The following is a 20,144-nucleotide window of genomic DNA, read 5'->3' on the forward strand; positions in this document are numbered from 1 at the left end:
TGAGTATTTGGGTGTTGGGTGGAGCAGAGGTGGGACCAGGTTATAGTCTTTGTCACAGGGGGATGGAGAGCCTCATGCCCTTCCTGCTGCTCGTGCACGGTAAGAACTTTGAACCCGTGTGTAGTTGGGCTGCCGTCAGCCACAGGGGGATGTTTTCAGTATTTACCGTTCCCTGCTGCAGTCAGTGAATAACAGAGTGCTGGGTGAGCCACTCTCAATCCGTTACTCTCCAGGGTTATCTGCTTTCAATCCATCCAGTCTTCATCAAAAGACGCAGGTGGCTCCTGGCCTACATGTGAAGTAGTTTTATATTTTACAAATAAAGTTTTTTCTCCAACTGAACACACAATTTGTTTTAACTCTTATATGTAGTTAGTTTAAAACGTGTGATCAGGATGTTTCACAACCTTTTCACAATAAAGCAAGGAGTTGGCTGACCTTGGGTGACCAGTAGAAACTTTTATTAATATTTTTAAAACAGAAGCAGCACAAACATTTGACATCAGTTTGGTCTGATTTGAAGAAGGGAGGGGGGCAACTTCACTCACTTTGTTTCAGCACTAGCACAGGGACAGACAACCCTTCTTTTCCTTCGTCTCTGCATTACCTCATAAATACGTCATAATGCTTGAACTCTAATCTTGAATGCTTCCACACCCTCTGCCGTGATCAAACGTTTGCATTTCACTGCTGCTTGTGTGCCAGGAAGAAATTTCCGTGCGTGTTTTTTTTAGCTGGATAAAAAGGAATTTTTTACCCTGTGGCAGGAATGTTCAGGCTCAAAATGTCTCCATATCATTCACGACAAATTATAGGCCAACAAGTCATTTCCAGCAGTTTGGATGCAGGCAATACATTTTTTGCTAAATAACATCAAATGTGTGTGTGAGGATTTGTCTGACAGAGAAGTGCATGTGCTGAAGGACCTACTTTTACGGAACAGCTACTAAAAAAAAAAGGAAATAAGCATGACTCGTGTCATGTGAGAGGACTTTACACTGAGTTTCAGGTCAGATTAATAAGGGGAGGTTTGCATTGACGTGAAACAACAAGCTTGCTGGAAAGGAAAAAGTGGAGTTTTAAAAAGATAGAGGGTAAAAATATGAGCTTCCCGAGAAATGCTCAAAGTACAGAAAACCGAAAATGAAACATCTGAAACTCAGAGAAGCGCTGGAGTTTGAAAATGGGAAGTTTACTCATTTCATTTTATATAAACTCAGTTCCACAAAAGTCCTGACTGTAAAATCTGAATAAAAACAGAGTGCAATGATTTGTAAATGTCATGAAACAACAATTTACAGTTGTTTACAGTAGAAAACAAAACATTTTTCAGCTGTCTCTGAAGTATTACAGTTCCATGTGTCCTCTCCAGTGATGCGAATAACGGCGTTACAAGTAATGGCGTTATTACTTTACTTTTTTCAGTAATGTAAGTTATAGTTACTAACAAGAAAATGCGGTCCGTTACTATTTTTCAACAAACAGACGGTTGAAGCTGTGTTCAGCTTACTGCACCTTATATTAGCTGCAGGAAGTAGCTGACTACGTAAGTAATCTGGGCGCTACAGCTTTAAGCAGCTGCGCGCTCCCGCGGACGGTTTTCACGATCTAGCACAACACCTGGAGCTAAGGGGGCAAAACAATCACATGAGTGCTGCTGTTTGACTGAGGAAGAATAAAGTAATCGTGGTAAGCTAATTACATGACCACTTAAAGGCAAAACAACAAGGTGATATATACCAGTTTTAAATTGTGTTGAAAAACCAGAGTCATCATAAACAATACACGTGTTTTTTTCCTCAATAATTCCATCACGTTTACTGTCTAATGTTAGCGCAGCAAGAACTCTCTGCTTATGAGCAAAAACAAACAAACAAACCAAAAAAATAAGTTTTAGGAGTGACTGAGAGAGAGAGAGAGAGAGAGAGAGAGAGAGCAGAAAAAGAGAGAGAGCAGGTTTTGAAATGTGAGAGATTTGTGACGTTTAGCGTGTCTGGAGTGTGTAGTTAATGTGTTGTCTTGTGTAGTTAGTGTGTAGTGTTGTGGATAGTTTTGTGTTGTGTATCAGAACAATGAGGCGACTGCTGTCTCCAGGTAGAAACAGGAGTGATACACCTGCTGCTGTCAGACCTGCAGGTATCAGGCTGTGATGTTCTCGTTTATAGTGGACAGAAATTATGTTTTTGGAGTGGCACAAATAAATTGTGGCATCTTATTGAAGAACAGCTGATTGTTCTGTAAATAGTTTGAAATGGTTATTTAAAAAAAGGGTAAAAGATAAATGGATGCAAATAACTTTGTTGTTTACAAAACTTGTGCATAGGATTTTAAAACTGACAATTTATATTTGCATTTAAAGTTATGAAATATGATTCATTAAACATGTTTGTGGTTGTTACAGTAAAAAATATAACTTTTTCTACTCTGATTTTGTGTTTTTTGTCTGATTTTAGATCAATTGTGTTAATACAGTATGTCAAAATGAAAAATAACTGTAAATTCAGACACATTAGGTTGTGCTGAAAAGAATGATACCAAACAAGGCAAAGTAAATAGTCTTTAAAGGTAAAGATCAAAAGTAGTTAAAAATGGCCAATTATACCCTGGACCCCAGAGGGTTAAATGTTTTTTCTTTTTTTAAGTAACGCGATAGTTACTTTTCAAGTAATTAACATTTTAATTTAACTAGTAATTAACTTACTTTTAGAATATTGTAACTCAGTTACTTTTTTGTGTTATTTTATTATGTATGTTGTATTCTTGTACAGCACTTTGGTCAACGCTCCTGTTGTAATTAAATGTGCTATATAAATAATTAAACAATTAAAGAATTTTTAAAAGAAGTAGTAACTAGTAACTATAATTAATTACTTTTTCAAAGTAACTTGCCCAACACTGGTCCTCTCTAACATCAGTCTGTGACCTCGGGACAGCAGCGGTTCTGGTCTGATGGAGGGTTCCAGCTGTTCCAGCAGTCCTGGCTCTGCTTCGTCCTGTCGTTGAGCTCATGATGCTCCAGATGTTGTCGCTGGTGACAGGTCTGAACTGCAGGCAGGAGTAGATGCAATCTGCAGATTAGCATTCTTCTGCTCAAATATTAAGGCCATCAATCCATCCATCCATCCATCCATCTTCATCCGCTTTATCCGAGGCCGGGTCGCGGGGGCAGCAGCCTAAGCAAAGAGGCCCAGACCTCCCTCTCCCCAGCCACCTCCTCCAGCTTATCCGGGGGAACACCAAGGCGTTCCCAGGCCAGCCGAGAGATATAATCTCTCCAGCATGTCCTGGGTCTGCCCCGGGGCCTCCTCCCGGTGGGACATGCCTGGAACACCTCACCCAGGAGGCGCCCAGGGGGCATCCTTGTCTGATGCCCGAACCACCTCAGCTGGCTCCTTTCGATGTGGAGCAGCAGCTGCTCTACTCTGAGCCCCTCCCGGATGGCCGAACTTCTCACCCTATCTCTAAGGGAGAGGCCAGCCACCCTTCGGAGGAAGCTCATTTCTGCCGCTTGTATCCGTGATCTCGTTCTTTCGGTGACTACCGACAGCTCGTGGCCATAGGTGAGGGTAGGGACGTAGATCGACCGGTAAATTGAGAGCTTCGCTTTTACACTCAGCTCCCTCTTCACCACGACGGACCGGTGCAGCGTCTGCATTACTGCAGCTGCAGCCCCAATCCGTCTGTCGATCTCCGGCTTCCTTCTCCCATCACTCGCGAACAAGACCCCGAGATACTTGAACTCCTCCACTTGGGGCAGGAACTCATCCCCGACCCGGAGTGGGCACTCCACCCTTTTCCGGCTGAGAACCATGGCCTCAGATTTGGAGGTGCTGATCCTCATTCCCACTGCTTCACACTCGGCTGCGAACCGTTCCAGTGCGAGCTGGAGGCCCTCACCCGATGAAGCCAACAGAACCACATCATCCGCAAAAATCAGAGATGAGATTCTGAGGCCACCAAAGCGAAAGCCCTCCGCCACTTGGCTGCGCCTAGAAATCCTGTCCATAAAAATTATGAACAGAACCGGAGACAAAGGGCAGCCCTGGCGGAGCCCATCACCCACCGGGAACGAGTCCGACTTATTGCCGGCAATGCGAACCAAGCTCTTGCAACGGTTGTATGTATAGGGATCGAATGGACCGTAGCAATGGGCCAGACACCCCATACTCCCGCAACACCTCCCACAGGACACCCCGAGGGACACGGTCGAATGCCTTCTCCAAGTCCACAAAACACATGTAGACTGGTTGGGCAAACTCCCATGCACCCTCAAGTATCCTGGAGAGGATAAAGAGCTGGTCCAGTGTTCCGCGACCAGGACGAAAACCGCATTGTTCCTCCTGTATTTGAGGTTCGACTAGCGGATGAACTCTCCTTTCCAGCACCCTGGCATAGACTTTCCCAGGGAGGCTGAGGAATGTGATCCCCCTGTAGTTGGAACACACCCTCCGGTCCCCCTTCTTAAAGATGGGGACCACCACCCCGGTCTGCCAGTCCACAGGTACTGCCCCTGATCTCCACGCAACATTGCAGAGGCGTGTCAACCAGGACAGCCCTACAACGTCCAGAGCCTTCAGGAACTCGGGGCGGACCTCATCAACACCAGGGGCTCTGCCACCAAGGAGTTGTTTAACTGCCTCAGTGACCTCGCCCCTGGAAAATGGCGGGTCATTCCCCTCATCCCCAGACTCTGCTTCCTCCTCGGAAGACGTGTCAGTGGGATTAAGGAGGTCCTCGAAGTATTCCTTCCACCGCCTGACAATTTTCTCAGTCGACGTCAGCAGCGCTCCGCCAGCACTATACACAGTGCAGGTAGAGCACCGCTTTCCCCCCCTGAGACGCCTGACGGTTTGCCAGAATCTCTTTGAGGCAGTCCGAAAGTCTTTTTCCACAGCCTCTCCAAACTCCTCCCACACCCGAGTTTTTGCTTCAGCCACTGCCTGAGCCGCATTCCGCTTGGCCTGTCGATACCTGTCGGCTGCCTCCGGAGTCCCACCGGCTAACCATGCCCGATAGGACTCCTTCTTCAGCCTGGTGGCTCCCTTCACCTCTGGTGTCCACCATTTGGTTCAGGGATTACCACCACGGCAGGCACCAACCACCTTGCGGCCGCAGCTCAATGCAGCAGCTTCGGCAATGGAGACGCTGAACATGGTCCATTCAGACTCAATGTCCCCAGTCTCCCTCCTCCTTGAATCGCTACCTTATCATGGTGGAGGGGTTTGTGTGTCCCAGGGATCCCAGGGGCTATGTTGTCTGGGGGTTTTTGCCCCCTGGTAGGGTCTCCCATGGCAAATTGGTCCTGGGTGAGGGACCAGACAAAGAGCGATTCAGAAGACCCTTATGAAAAGAATATCGAGGGAACAGTTTACCCTGCCCGGGATAGGGTTACCGGGGCCCCGCCCTGGAGCCAGGCCCGGGGAGGGTGCCCGAGGGCGAGCGTCTGGTGGCCGGGCCTTAGTCCATGGGGCCCGGCCGGGCACAGCCCGAAGAGGAGACATGGGCCCATCCTCCCGCAGGCCCACCACCCGCAGGAGGCGCCATAGGGGTCGGGTGCATTGTGTGCCGGGTGGCGGCCAGGAGCGGAGGCCCTGGCGGACTGACCCCCGGCTGCCAAGACTGGCAATAGGGACAAACATTAAGGCCTTCCATGAAAACACATCTGCATCTTTTTAATTTATTTATTTTATTTACTTTATACCATTTCCCCAGCTTTGGAAAACTCACAGGCATAGATGAAGCTGGGGTACACAAACTGTAAAGCCAGGTGGAAAAGGTTCTGATAAGATGTATTCCTCATTCCCCAGTACGTTAAAGGATCCTCTGATCTTGGAATGTTTCTCTTCGACACAATACTAAGGGGTTGGCAGTCCAGGGGTTGGCAATTATTTCAAAATAATGAAACCAATATCATTAAAAAAACTGATGATAAAGCTGTTCAGTGTCAATATAGGCGGACCTGTGTTCATTCTCAGTGTGTTTGTCTCCTCATTTTCATGTTTGGCTCTGTAATACCTAAACACTGAGGAGGTGCTTGTGTTTGTGTAAAAAGCTCCACAGAACAGATGCGACATTCAACTTGCATAAAATGAAATAAATAATTTACACTGCAAGTCACATTGTTGTTTTTCTTATTCTGATAGATTACACTGAAACAGAGACAGACAAACAGTCTGGTCAAACTATTCCCTTATTTGCAGATAAAAGATAGATGATCCCACACAGCAGTAACATTTCTTTTTCTTTCGGGCTCCATTTTGTTATGGAGAGATGTGTATTGTCATTTGTTGTAGAGAGATATGTATTTTTTTATATATCTTTGCGAGAGTAATTTTGTGTTTTTTCTTTGGTGGCAACTCATTCCGTTGGCAGATGCGGTACCTTTTAAACATAGTTTGGCGCGTTGCCAATGAGCGATACAGCAGCTGTATCGATCACCTGACTTTTTCTTAAAGCGACGCACGCATTGATACAGGTTTCGCTCAATGAGCTTGATACATGCGTCGGCGCGTCAGTGTTGCTGGACCCATCACTAGCGTAACTCAGCTCATAACCTTAGCACCTCGGAGCAGTGTGCTCATGTGATAGAGCGGCTGTGCGAGACCTCTTGGCGGTCTGGTTTAGTATTAGGAGCCTCGCTATAAACTGGCATTTCATTTCCGAGGAAGTGATCCCAGAGAGAAGTAAAGCAAGTTCATCTCTGAATGTTTGTAAAGCATTCCCACGTTAAGATTAACAACAGATATATGGAGCGACTGCCTCTCTCTCTCCTGCTGCTACTTCAATCATGAAACTGATCAATGATCATCTGATCTGCTTTTCTGTCGGACTCCCGTCTCTATTGTTTGTTTTTGCACCAGAAAGAGGAAACCAGCGACTGAACAACAGCAGCACGTTCAAGCTTGAGAAGCTGTTGTTAGAATTTATTTTATTTAATATTACTTTCTACACCAGGATCTTTTTCTACGTAGCTGACAGCTGGTAACTGTGCAGGGGCAGATCTAGCAAAGTTTGGCCAGGGGGGCCCAGGTAGGGCGTCAACAGGGAAAAGGGGGCACAAAGACATACTTTTCTTTCTTATTCTCATTTAAAATGTCGAGCTTTTAATAAATAATTATCTGAATCTTACACCCAAAGTTTTAATCTGATGTAAAATGTATAGAAGTCCTTTGCTGTATATAATTAAATCTAATTGGCTGTAGCTCAGGTGGCACAGCAGGTCAGCCACTAATCAGAAGGTCGGTGGTTCGATCCCAGGCTGCCTCCTGGCTGCATGCCAAATATCCATGTTTGCCTACTAGTGATGGTCAGAGAGTGACTGGCAGCCTCACCTCTGTCTGAGTAAAAACCGCTATAAAAATGCAGGCCATTTACCATTTAATATATATCCCAGCAAGCTGTAGTACTTTTTCCTTTGGGAAGGTACCATCTGTGCAGTCTGCAGTCCTGCTGAAGAAAGATGTTGAATCTTTTTAAATATTGTAGAAAAATAATTGATTTCTGTGCTTTTTTTATTTTTATTTTTTAAACACACATGCATTAAATTAATGTTGATTGCGTTGATTAAGCATCACGAGGCAGAGGGTGGAGGGTGGTTCCCTATTTTTTTTTTTTTGTTGGGAGTTGGAACCCTATTAGTTAGGTTGCTTAATATTTCTGCTAAGCACTCTTTAAAATACCAGAATAGGGAGGATGGTGCAGGTTTAAGTTCATTAGATTGATCAGTATCGCTGAACTATGAAATATTTTGGGTGCAGTGTATTTTTTTATTTATTTTTTTATTTTTTTACATACAGGTATAACAGAATAGCTTTAGTGTTTTGTTTTTAAACTTGAGTATGAACTTATACAAAATGAAGCAAGATATAAAAAAAAGTTTTATTGATTATTAAATACACTATAATGGATTCATATCGATATCAGCAGATATCTAAGTTTATGATATCGGTATCGGACATAAAAAAGTGGTATCGTGCCATCTCTAGCGTGCCATCTCTAGTTAAAACCAGTCAGAGCGGGCACGCTCCGTTTTGCCTAACTATTTTTAAACCCCTGTAGCACTGCAACCACGTAAGCTAGCACAATAAAAGTTTTTGCATATGAAACCCAAGGAGTTGTACTTAGGCCTATATCTTATGCCATCGGGTTGTCCTAGGTCATGGTTTCCTTCCACTTATAGCTTTGCAAATATTGCACACTGTCGTCATTACTGGTACTAATTTAAAACCTGTTGTTAGAACTCATCCCTACATGTGACCCACACTGTGGACAGACTGAATGATGGGACACTGTTTCTCTCCTCAGTTTCCCATCATGCCTCAGGGGTGGAGGTGTATCAGGTGTATGAGGGGGAGGAGTCTGTCCTGCTGCCCTGTCAGGTACCTGTTAATGCTTCCAGTAGCTCCACAGCAGTGGTCTGGGACCGTGATGAGTTCAAGATCCCAACAGTCCACATGCGTGTGCAGAGCAGAGATGATATTCTGAATGATCAGAACCATCGTTACACCAACCGAACATCGATGAAAGCCGACGCCCTGCAGACTGGAGACCTCAGCCTCACCCTGAGGAACCCTACAGTCTCTGATGGTGGGACCTACACCTGCATCGTCCGCAAATATGGACAAGATCAGAGCAAGACCCATGTGCAACTGAAGGTCAAAGGTCAGTGTGTGAAATCAGTCAGTACTCAGTATGATGCCTTTAAAATATTGTCTGTCTGAGATGTTGTTGCTCTGAGCTCACAAATCATGACTGACTAATAATACACATTCCAAAACACTGACTAAAGGTTCCTGGGCACTTCATTAGGTACACTTGTAAGCTGCTCATTGATCTAAATATCTAATCAGCCAATGTCATGACACCAACTTACTGCACTTAAAACAACCTGCAGAAGTTCAAACTAACCAACATAATGGAGAAGAAACGATGATTTCAGTGACTTTAAATGTGGCAATGATTGCTGGTTTGTGTATTTCACAAACTGGTGATTTGCAGGGATTTTCCCTCCAGTCAGTTTACAGAGGTCTGAAACACAGAAACACAGCACACCACACTTATCCACACCAATCAGGTTAGACCAGAGCACAGACTCACTGGACAACAGAAGGTTGACACATGTTTACTGGTTTCTGCTGCAACATTCAGATGGTAGAGTCACAGTTTGGTGAAAACATCATGAAAGCATGGATCCATACTGACTTGTACCAAAGGCTCAGCTTGCTGGTGGTATAATGGTGTAGTGGAGATTTTCCTGAGACACCTTTGGCCTCTTAAATACCAACAGAGCATTGTTTAAACCCCACAGCCATGAGTACTGTTGCTGACTGTGTCCATCCCAGAATGACCTCAGTGTACCGTCCTCTGATGCTTCCTGCAGGATAACAAATGAGTAACAATGAGTTTGCTGCACTCAGAGGGCTTACAGAGTCTCAGATCTCAGTCCAACAGAGCATCTTTTGTCATGTGAAGGCTGTGTGCAGGCAGGAATAGGACCCAAAGTGCAGACTCACGGCAGGCAAAAGTGTACTTCAAAACTCAACTTTTATTGCTGGATGGCAAAACGTAACTAAAATCCAAATAAACTTAGATAAGCAGGCAGCCGGCGCGCGCGCACACACACACACACACACACACAACATAAATGAGGGTCGGTCGGTCGGAAGCAAATCCAGATACATTAACATCAGACAAGGACCTTCAAAATAAAACAGGAAACATAACACAAATTGAACTAAAGACACAGACTCACATGCAGGCACTGCAACAGAGGGAACAAAGACATGGGACCAGGGCAGACAGACACTGACTGGACACGAGGATATAGCAACTAAGGATTACACAGAGACATAAACCATAAGACATAACTCTGAAACCAAAGACTAGAAATGATAAATAATATAATAAACTCAAAAACCCTGGGTCAACGACCCAGGCATCCTAACATCTTTGCTATGTGCTGGAACAAAAGAGTCACATGATAAATGTGCAGCATATCTGTGATGATGTCACATCGGAGCCATTAACAAGCAAAGGAACAGGATACCAGCAAGGTGTACCTAATAAAGTGTCCAGTAAGGCTCTGTGACAGTGGCTCTGTAATGGTGTGAAAGAAAAACAGATGTCCGAGTGACTCCAGCAGGGGGAGCAATCTGACTTCAACACACATATACACTCAGTGCCACTTTATTAGGCACACCTGTTCAGCTGTTCTTTAACAAAAATATCTAATCAACCAATCACATGGCAGCAGTTTAGTGGATGCTAATAAAGTATCTGGTTAGTAAAAACCTATCATCTTTTCACTTATAGGTTGCTGACATCTTGCTAGTTTATCAGGAATGGCACATCTCTGAGCCGTAGATTGTACAGTCCGCCAGCCCACACTTTTGTCATCTGCTGTGAATTCATCATGTTTCATGTCCAGGTTTCTTTTGTTCACCACAGAGCGGCCTCCGACTTGGCTCTGGGCTCTCTTTGTTGTCCTGGCTATCTTGGCTCTCCTGGCTGTCAGTGGGATCGTCATGTGTTATAGATATAAATGGATCAAACGCCCAGCAGGTATGGTAGTTTGGTTTGTTGTTGGTTCTTTAAAGCAGCAATAAAAAAACAAACAAAAAAAACAAACAAACAAAACTCACTTTTGCAGGGATCTAATGAAGAATTCCCAATACTTATGAAAATAATCATGATTATCATTTTGATCGGGGTTGTGCATTATACACATTATATACATTGTACGATAAAGCAGCACTGGACAGGCAGTAATAAAAGAATGATTATTTCCTCATCGGGGCTTTGTGGGCACTCATTTCCCTGCAGAGGAAGCTGGAACCAGATCAGGAGAAGCTAGCTAATGTGAACGTGACTAAATGATACATTGTTAGTAGCTCCACTTCAATCTGAAAAATCACCTGCTCTTTGAGGTCCTGGTAGACTGATGTGTTGGTGTTGTGTGCACATGTCATGATCTGCTCTGTTGTCCTCACAGACAGTCAGGTATTGATGGTGGAGATCTTGGAGGGAGAGAAAAAGTCTGTCCTGCTGCCCTTTAAGACCACAGAGGATCTTCCCCAGGACGCAACAGTGGAGTGGAGACTCACTGACCCCAAACACATGCAGGTTCACGTGTATGACAGTGGAAAAAATCAGCCGGACAAACAGGACGAGGTGTACCAAGGCCGCACAGAGATGAAGGAAGAGCCACTGAGAGATAAAGACCTCAGTCTGAAACTAAAGGAGCCCCGCGTTACTGACACCGGAGTCTACACCTGCACCGTCAGCAGCAAGGATGGAAGCCTCCTACTTCAGAAAGTGGTGTCTCTCACTGTCAGAGGTGAGTGGAACAGCTTTGATAGTCTTCTGGATCCATATCTGTACAAGATCAAACTGCTGGTGACACATTTTCGATTGATTGAGTTTAATGTATCGTCTCGTTAACTCAGGAATTAGACTTCCACACTGCTGTTTTGTTCTACGGAGCTTAACATATGGCCATACTATGTCAGGTCTCCATGGCAACCTATTCTACCTATATGACAACAAATTTACCACCGTCAATACAAAAACACAAAAATGACACTGAACCCAAACAAAGGTTTGATCCATGCAGTTCAGCAGAGACTGTGATTCCTGCTGCCTCTCTGCTCTGATAAAACAAAAACGCTCTCAGTTTCATGCTGAAGGGTAGACACTGTATGTGTCTGCAGGTGTCACAGAATAAATCCAGAAAACTAAAGAAAGCAGCTGTTTGTGCAGCCTCACACATCAACACACAAGCTGTTCAGCTCCAAGTCAGAGAAACACTGAAAACAGGAGCTGCTGGTTACACAGCAGAGGACATGATGGAGGATCCACCTCACTGATGTCTGTCTGTCTCATGTTCTACTGTGTTCTCCTCTCAGAGAGCCAGATGGAGACGGTGGAGGTGACAGAATGGAGCAAGTCTGTCCTGCTGCCCTTTAAAACCAAAGATGACCTTTCTCAGGATGCCACAGTGGAGTGGAGACGCTCAGACTCCAAACACAAAAAAGTTCACATGTTTCAGAGCAGCCAGCACCTTTCAGGTGAACAGGACGAGATTTACAGAGGTCGCACAGAGATGAACAAAGAGGCACTGAGAATCGGAGACCTCAGTCTGACCCTGAAAGACCTCCGACTAACTGACAGCGGAGTCTACACCTGTACTGTCTGCACGCATGGAAAAGTCCTAAAACAGAAAGTGGTGGTGCTCAGTGTCAGAGGTCAGTAAGCACATCAGAGAGGCTGTGGTATGTTGTCATTTCCTTTTGTCAACTCTCTAGACTCCATTGACTGTATGAAAAACATGAATCTGTGGTCTTTACAAGAAATCTAGAGGTGTCCTATCTAGAGTTGGCTGAGATGCAATATGAAAAAGATCCATCTTTGGCAGGTCTTTTTCATATTGAATCTCAGCCAGTATTAAAAATATATGGTCTTTAGAGCTGCCTACCAATGGGTTGAGGATTGAAGCCAGAAACATTGATCTTTCACCATCTTACAGTGCTGTGATTGCAGGCATTCCCCAGCTCTCTGTAAATGGCATTTTTTTTTAAAAGAAGGCAACATTTTGAACTGTTTTTCATGTTTTATCATATGTCATTAATTACAAAGAAAAAGCTTAAAATAATTTTAACCTCCTTTTGGGCCTGGTATGAAAAATCAATGGGAATAAAGGATCAAAGGTGGGAAGAGATAAGAGTCTAAGGAGCTTGGAAAGAAAACCATCTGGACTTCTTTAAGTTGCTTGAAGACATTTCACCTCTTATACGAGAAGGTCCAACATTTGCTCTTAGAACTGAAGAAGCTTTTCAGATGAAACATCTTCATGCAATTTAACAAAGTCTAAGGAGATTTTCATTCCAAGCTCCTTAGACCTCAATGACCTACATGACTGAGAACCTTCACAGACAGAGATCATCAGTTTCAGTACTGAGTAAAGAATGGATGGTTTCCTTTGATCAACAGGTTAGAAAAGCAATGGCTGAAATTTCTCTGAGTTTCTCTGTAAGCACAACACTCATTTAAATCCTGCTGTTTATAGGTATTTTTCTATACAGTGGTCCAACGTTTATCGTGGGAGTTATATCCTAAAAATTACCCGCGATAGCTGTAATCTGCGTAGTAGTCAACGTTATTGTTTTAAAAATTATTATAGATGTTTTAATGCTGTAAATACCCCTCACTACACACTTTATACACTTTTCTCAGACAGGCATGAACAGTTTCATGTTTCTCTCTTAAAAACTCTCAAAGTTCAAACCTTCATAGAAAAATAAGTCCATTATTACAGAAGGAAACCAAAGATCAAACCCTGTTTTCAGGTCCAGAACATGGAAATAGAGCAGCTGCCAGAGAATTCAACATTAATGAATCAATGGTGCAGAATTGGAGAAAGCAAGAGTAAAAAGTTGAGTAAAGTTTCACTTATCTGACTGTTTTGTTTCACTTATTGCGCCTTATAATCTGAAAAATACGGTAACTTCTACCTTCCTTTAGCATGTCCAGAAGCCCAACTTCTTGTGCGATATTTAGCATCAGCCTCTGCCTTCTGGGTGCTACTGCAGGTGCCTTTGACAGTGCAAAATGTTTCGTCAACATTATTGTTTTTGTTGGCGAGAAAACTTACAAGCATACAGTACAGCACTTCAGAGTCACACTCCTAGCGATCGAAGATTTCTATAAGTTTGACAAGCTGAACACATTCTGTACTGTACAGGAGACAAAGAACAGGAGATGGACAGGAGATTGTTTGACAATGGTCTAGAGCCAATCAAGACACAGTACACAATGCACTGTTAAAAAAATGCATGCAAAATTGCACTCAAAAAAAATCTGTGAAACAGCAAGGCCGCGAAAGGTGAACCACGTTATAGCAAGGGACCACTGTACATCCATCCATTCATGCTGAGTGCTTTCTTTAACTCCACAAAACACATCTAGACTGGTTAATTTAATGAGAGATGATGAGATAGCCTTTATTTGTCAGTTGCAGGTCTTTTGCCCACAACCGAGATGACAGACCTTGCCGACCATACATACAATACACAAACATCACATTGGGGAGACAGGTCAGGCTAGGTAGCGAGGAAAGAAAACGTCGAAATGTGTAACACAGAAGGATAATACAGGAATGCACAGGTATCAACACACCATAGCACAATAAACACAGACAGTAACATGGGAAAGTGTTCCAGTGTGTACATCTGATCTGGGACCGCTGCAATCTTTTGACTGCGCCTCCAACTGACCCAATGTCCACATCAGAGGGGAGGTAAGCGTTGGAGGTGGCGTTGGATCCGGGGTAGAGAGGGTGATGCATCAGTGAGTGCTTATCAGTATCAGTATATGTATGTGTATTCGTGTCCATAGTTCAGCTGTGACAGTGTCCTTCGCCCTGCCAGGCTAAGTAAACAGTCTTCCAGCCAACCCAGGTGGCCTTGCATGGAATGGGAAGGAACAGACTCAACACAGTCGTTATCAGGGAGTTTTTGTTCAGCTCCAGCCTTGAGCTCTGGCCTTGAGCCCACAGCTGGCGCCGAAGGGGTAGCCGGATTATGATGGTAATTTTTCTTTCTTTGCGACAAGTCATGAGAATTTCAAAGCTGTTCTTTAACACTCCGACACTGGTCTCTCAATCTCCCGTTGGAGAACGGCGAGCCTCCCGATGATGGTATCAAACTTGCTGGTGTTTTCATTCTTTTGCCCAAACAGGCGATTCTGAGAACTCACAACTGCAGTGAGCCGTTCTGCGATGCAATCCATCTTTCGCTCAAGGGTGTTATTTTGAGCAGGCCTCTCCTTGATGTATCCCATTATATGTTCAGAGGTGTTATTCTGAGTATTTACGGCAGCTGTAAGCGCCTCCAAGGTCTTAACCATTCTGCTTTTGAGCCCGTTCTGAGAAGTCGCGGCTCGTCCCATCGTTTTAATCCCAGCGGGCAGCCTTGAGGGGGTTTGAACAGCCGGATCCGCTGTCTTAATTCTCCGATAAGCCAGGGCCAAGCCAGCTCCAATCAGCAAGAACCCTGTTATCATGATTCCGAATAGGTAGATATCTTCAGCGTCCTCGATCGACAGTCCCGCCAGGCACACGACCCTCCATTTCTGCCACCTGTCCATCGTGTATCCGGCAGGGAAAGTCCCTTCAGGGCACTCGGGCTCTCCCAAGCCCAGACTTCTTGTTGAGAAAAGGGTGTCAATAGCATTCAGAGACCAGTTGATCAAATCCATAATTCTCTTTAGGTTTTTAAACCATTAAACCTCAAGTATCCTTGAGAGGATGAAGAGCTGGTCCAGTGTTGGTCAGTGACCTAGAAGGAAACTACATTGTTCTTCCAGTATCTGAGGTTCACCCTATCATAAACTTTGCAGAGGAGGCTATGGAGTGTGATCCCCCTTTAAGAATGGAAACTCCACCCCAGTCAGACTCTGCTTCCTCTACATAAAAACCAGTTTCTGGCGGACAGGATAAGGTCCTCAAAGTATTCCTTCCATTGCCCGACAATATCGTCATTAGAAGTCAGCAGCACTCACCCGGACTATAGACTGTGAGAGTAGCACACTGCTTTCCCCTCCTGAGTCGCTCGACAGTTTGCCAGAATCCCTCTAGACAGACTGAAAGTCTTTTTCCAGACTCCTACCACAACCTGATTTTGCTTCAGCTACCGCCCAGGCCATGTTGTGCTTAGCCTGTTTGTACTCATCAGCTGTCTCCTAAGTATCACAGGGAAACAAAGCCTGATAAGACTCCTTCTTCAGCCTGATGCCTCCCTCAGAAAACTGTCAAAGCTCAGCTGGATGTGGGAGTTGAAGATACTATGGACAAATTCAAATTCAAATTTTATTTGTCACATACACAGTCATACACAGTACAATATGCAGTGAAATGCTCTGACAACTGCTCGTGACCTAAAATAAAAGACTATGAATAGGATAGGAAATAAATATAAAAATTAAAACGAAGGGTAAATTTAACTGGGAAAGAATAAAATAAAATATAAAAATTAAAGTTAAAAATAAAATAACTGTACAACAAAATACACAATACACAAAATACACAATATAGAAAATATATAAGAATATATGAAGAAATATAGAACAATGGGAGCAGCTGTACAAGTAATAAATGGTAATGAAAGAAATGTAATGTCCAGGGTTGTGCAATCCACATATTTAAGTGCCTTGTGCAGTGCAAATATGCTTAAAAGTGATTTATTTAAGTGACTTTAAGTGACTAAGCAAGTGATTTGATTAGATGTCCACGCAGTGTAGTTGTGCAGCGGCCACTAGTGTAAACAAATGTCCAGAATGTCCAGTGTGTGTAAGAACTATATGTGTGAGTCAGTACTATGTGGTGGTGTGATTGAGAGACCGTACCGCCTGCGGGAAGAAGCTCCTCCTCAGTCTCTCTGTGTTGGTCTTCAGGGAGCGGAATCACTTTCCTGACCTCAACAGAGAGAACAGTCTGTTGTTGGGATGGCTGAGGTCCTTCACGATCTTCCTGGCCTTGGTCCAGCACCGCCTGCTGTAGATTGAGTGCAGGTCAGGGAGCTCGGAGCGGATGGTGCGCTCAGCTGACCGCACAACCCTCTGTAGAGCTCGTCTGTCCTGCATGGTGCTGTTCCCGAACCAGGTTGAGATGTTTCCCGTCAGGATGCTCTCTATGGTGCACGAGTAAAAGTTCCTGAGCACCTTGGAGGGCAGTTGGAAGTCTCTCAAGCGTCTGAGGTGGTAGAGACGCTGTCAGCCTTTTTCACCACGGTGTTGATGTGACAGGACCATGACAGGTCCTGCGTGATGTGAACTCCGAGGTATTTGAAGCTGTCCACTCTCTCCACTGGGCACTCGTTGATGACGGGGGTCTGGTAGTTCCTCTCCTGCTTAGTGCTGAAGTCCACTATCAGCTCCTTTGTCTTACTGACGTTTAGAAGGAGGTTGTTCCTCTGGCACCAGTTCTCCAGATTCCTAATCTCCTTCAGGTAGGCCGCCTCGTTGTTGTCAGAGATCAGGCCCACCACGACGGTGTCGTCGGTAAACTTAATGATGGTGGTGGAGCTGGTAGTGGCCACACAGTCATATGTGTAAAAAGAGTACAGCAGGGGGCTCAGAACACACCCCTGGGGGGCTCCAGTGCTGAGAGTGGTGGAGGCTGAGACATGTCCGCCCATCCTTACTGCCTGTGGTCTGCCAATTAGGAAGTTGGTGATCCACTGACACATAGATGAGCTGAGTCCCAGATGCTCCAGCTTGGTGGTGAGTGTGGAGGGAATTATGGTATTAAATGCAGAGCTGTAGTCTATGAAGAGCATTTTAACATAATTCCCCTTCTAGAATCCAAGTGAGTGAGTGATGTGTGGAGGAGATGAGAGATGGCATCGTCTGTGGAACGATTTGGACGGTAAGCGAACTGTAGTGGGTCCAGTGTGTCTGGTAGTGAAGAAATGATGAAGTCTCTGACCAGGCGTTCAAAACACTTCATCACTACTGAGGTGAGGGCTACAGGGCGATAGTCATTGAGAGAAGCAGGGTGGGGTTTCTTCGGGACAGGAACCATGATGGACTCCTTGAAGCATGTGGGGATCACCGACCGAGATAAAGAGATGTTGAATATCTCAGTGAACACAGGTGCTAGCTGGTTAGCGCAGACTCTGAGGATACAACCTATTTACATTGCAGATTCTTACTGAAAGCATCAAAACTATGAATGAACACATATGGAATTATTTAGTAAACAAAAACTGTGAAATAACTCAAAACATGTTTTAAATTTTTGATTTTTTGCAACAGCCACCCATTGCTTTGATTATTGCTTTGCACACTCTCAACATTTTTTCGATGAGCTTCATGAGGTCATAAATGTCTTCCTGAAATGGTTTTCCAACACCCTTGAAGGAGTTCCCAGAGATGTTGAGCACTTGTCGGCCCTTTTGTCTTCACTCTGCGGCCTCCACTCTTGTCCCAAACCATCTCCATTGTGTTTAGGTCAGGTGACTGTGTAGGCCAGGCCATCCTTCTTGGTCAAATAGCCCTTACACAGCCTGGAGGTGTGTTTGGGGTCATTGACTTGTCGAAAAATAAATGGTGGTCCAACTAAATGCAAACCACATAAGATGGCATGTGGTAGGATGTTGTGGTAGCCATGCTGGTTCAGTGTGCTTTTAGTTGTGAATACATCCCCCACAATGTCACCAACGTAAAACAGCAGGAGAATCCAAAAAACCAAAGATCTCAAATTTGGACTCATCAGACCAAAGCACAGATTTCCACTGGTCTAATGTCCATTCCTTGTGTTTCTTGACCCAAACAAATCTCTTCTGTTTGTTGTTTTTCCTTATTGTCTAGTCATTGTTTCTTAGCAGCTATTTGGCCTGATTCACACAGTCTCCTCTGAACAGCTGATGAAGAGATGTGTCTGCTACTGGAAATCTGTGTGGCATTTATCTGAGCTCTAATCTGAGGTGATGCTAAATTGTGATTTCTGAGGCTGGTGACTCAGATGAATTTATCCTCAGCAGCAGACGTGACTCTTGGTCTTCCCTTACTGGGGCGATTCTCATGTGAGCCAGTTTCATCGTAGCACTTGGTGGTTTTTGTGACTGCACTTGGAGACACATTCAAAGTTTTAGCATTTTTCCTGACTGACTGACCTTCATTTCTCTTTACTTAGCTGTAAAGAATTCTAACTGTTGTCAAATAGGGCCGTCAGCTGTGTACCAGCCTGACTTGTGCACACACACCTGATGGTGCCAACCCAATTAAGAAGGCAAGAAATTCAACCCTGACAGGCACACCTGTGACGTTAAAATCATTTCAGGTGACTACATCATGAAACTCATTGAGGGGAGGCCACAGTCAACAAAACAAAGAGTGCCGAAAAAGTTGATTCTGTTTAGCTGGACGTAGCGTTTTGTGGGAGAAATGTTTTGTCACTCATCCAAGTGACTTCTTCAGTGTCAGCTGACTGCAGTTTTCCCCAATCTTATAAACAGTACATTTGCATAATGACTGAAACCAGCCCACTAAAGGATCAATGGGTTTGAGGTCAGACAATTTGCACATTTCTGATCAAGGAACTGACCTCACATGTGTTGCTCAGAGGAGATTTTTTGATCAGTGTGGTTCTCTCTTTGATTTTGTAGAGTTATTTTCCTCAGATATACTTTTGTTAGGATCTGACACTGTACAAATGAAATGCAGGACATAGCTTATGTGTGTCTGTACAACTTGTTTCTCTTTTCTTCAGTCTACGAGCTTCAGACAGTGGAGGTGACACCGGGGGTGAAGCGTGTTCTGCTTCCCTTCAAAACCAAAGCTGACCTGCCTGAGGACGTCAGAGTGGAGTGGAGACGTTCAGACCTTGACGATGTGAAGGTCCTTGTTTATGAGAACAGCCAAAAAAAGCATGAAGAGCAACACCAGGACTATCAAGGCCGCCCTGAGATGAATGAAGAGCTACTGAGAACCGGAGACCTCAGTCTGACCCTTTACTACCCTCGACTTACTGACAGTGGAGTCTACACCTGCACCGTCTACAGAAAAGATGGAGCCATCCTGAAACAGAAAGTAGTGATACTCACTATCAGAGGTCAGTAAACTCATCTGAGGCCAGTAAATTTATAATTTGTGTCTGTATTTACAGCTCATGTTGTATTTTATCAGGCTACAAGGTGGAAATAGTCGAAGTAACAAAGGGGAAGAAGTCTGTGCTGCTGCCCTTTAAAACCACTCTTGATTTACCCGATGATGTCACAATCGAGTGGAGACGTGGTGATTCCAGAGATACAGTCCACACCTATCAGGATGGCCAAAACCTGCTAGAAGAACAGGGACAGGATTATAGAGGTCGCACAGAGATGAATGAAGAGCCACTGAGGACTGGAGACCTCAGTCTGACCCTGAAAGATCTCCAAAAAAACCACAGTGGTTTCTACATGTGCACAGTCTCCCAGGGTGAAGACATCCTGAGACAGAAAGGAGTGACGCTTACTTTCAGAGGTAAATGCATCACAGAGGTCAGTAAATGCAGCTTCCTCCAGCTTCTGCTACTTTAGTGGAGGAACTGCTGTGAAAACAGTAAGTAATCCATTTCTGTTGAGTGTTAGATGGGTCAGAAAGAGATTCAC

The 20,144-nt window shown here is 44.4% G+C and overlaps 1 protein-coding gene across 2 annotated transcripts in view; it reads left to right on the top strand.

The window, feature by feature from the left end:
• LOC309703511 (uncharacterized protein) overlaps nt 1-20,144 on the top strand; it is a 21,319-nt gene continuing 1,175 nt past the window's right edge. For both annotated transcript variants that reach the window (XM_082528397.1, XM_082528398.1), the window contains exons 1-7: nt 1-99; nt 8,305-8,661; nt 10,447-10,560; nt 10,991-11,335; nt 11,904-12,242; nt 19,265-19,606; nt 19,681-20,016. In XM_082528397.1, the coding sequence (XP_082384523.1) occupies nt 63-99; nt 8,305-8,661; nt 10,447-10,560; nt 10,991-11,335; nt 11,904-12,242; nt 19,265-19,606; nt 19,681-20,016 (1,870 nt within the window). In that variant the 5' untranslated portion in view covers nt 1-62. The remainder of the gene's footprint in view (nt 100-8,304; nt 8,662-10,446; nt 10,561-10,990; nt 11,336-11,903; nt 12,243-19,264; nt 19,607-19,680; nt 20,017-20,144) is intronic.

The sequence above is a fragment of the Aulonocara stuartgranti genome (assembly GCF_965226115.1).
Source record: "Aulonocara stuartgranti genome assembly, chromosome: 3".
In the NCBI taxonomy this organism is placed as follows: Eukaryota; Metazoa; Chordata; class Actinopteri; order Cichliformes; family Cichlidae; genus Aulonocara; species Aulonocara stuartgranti.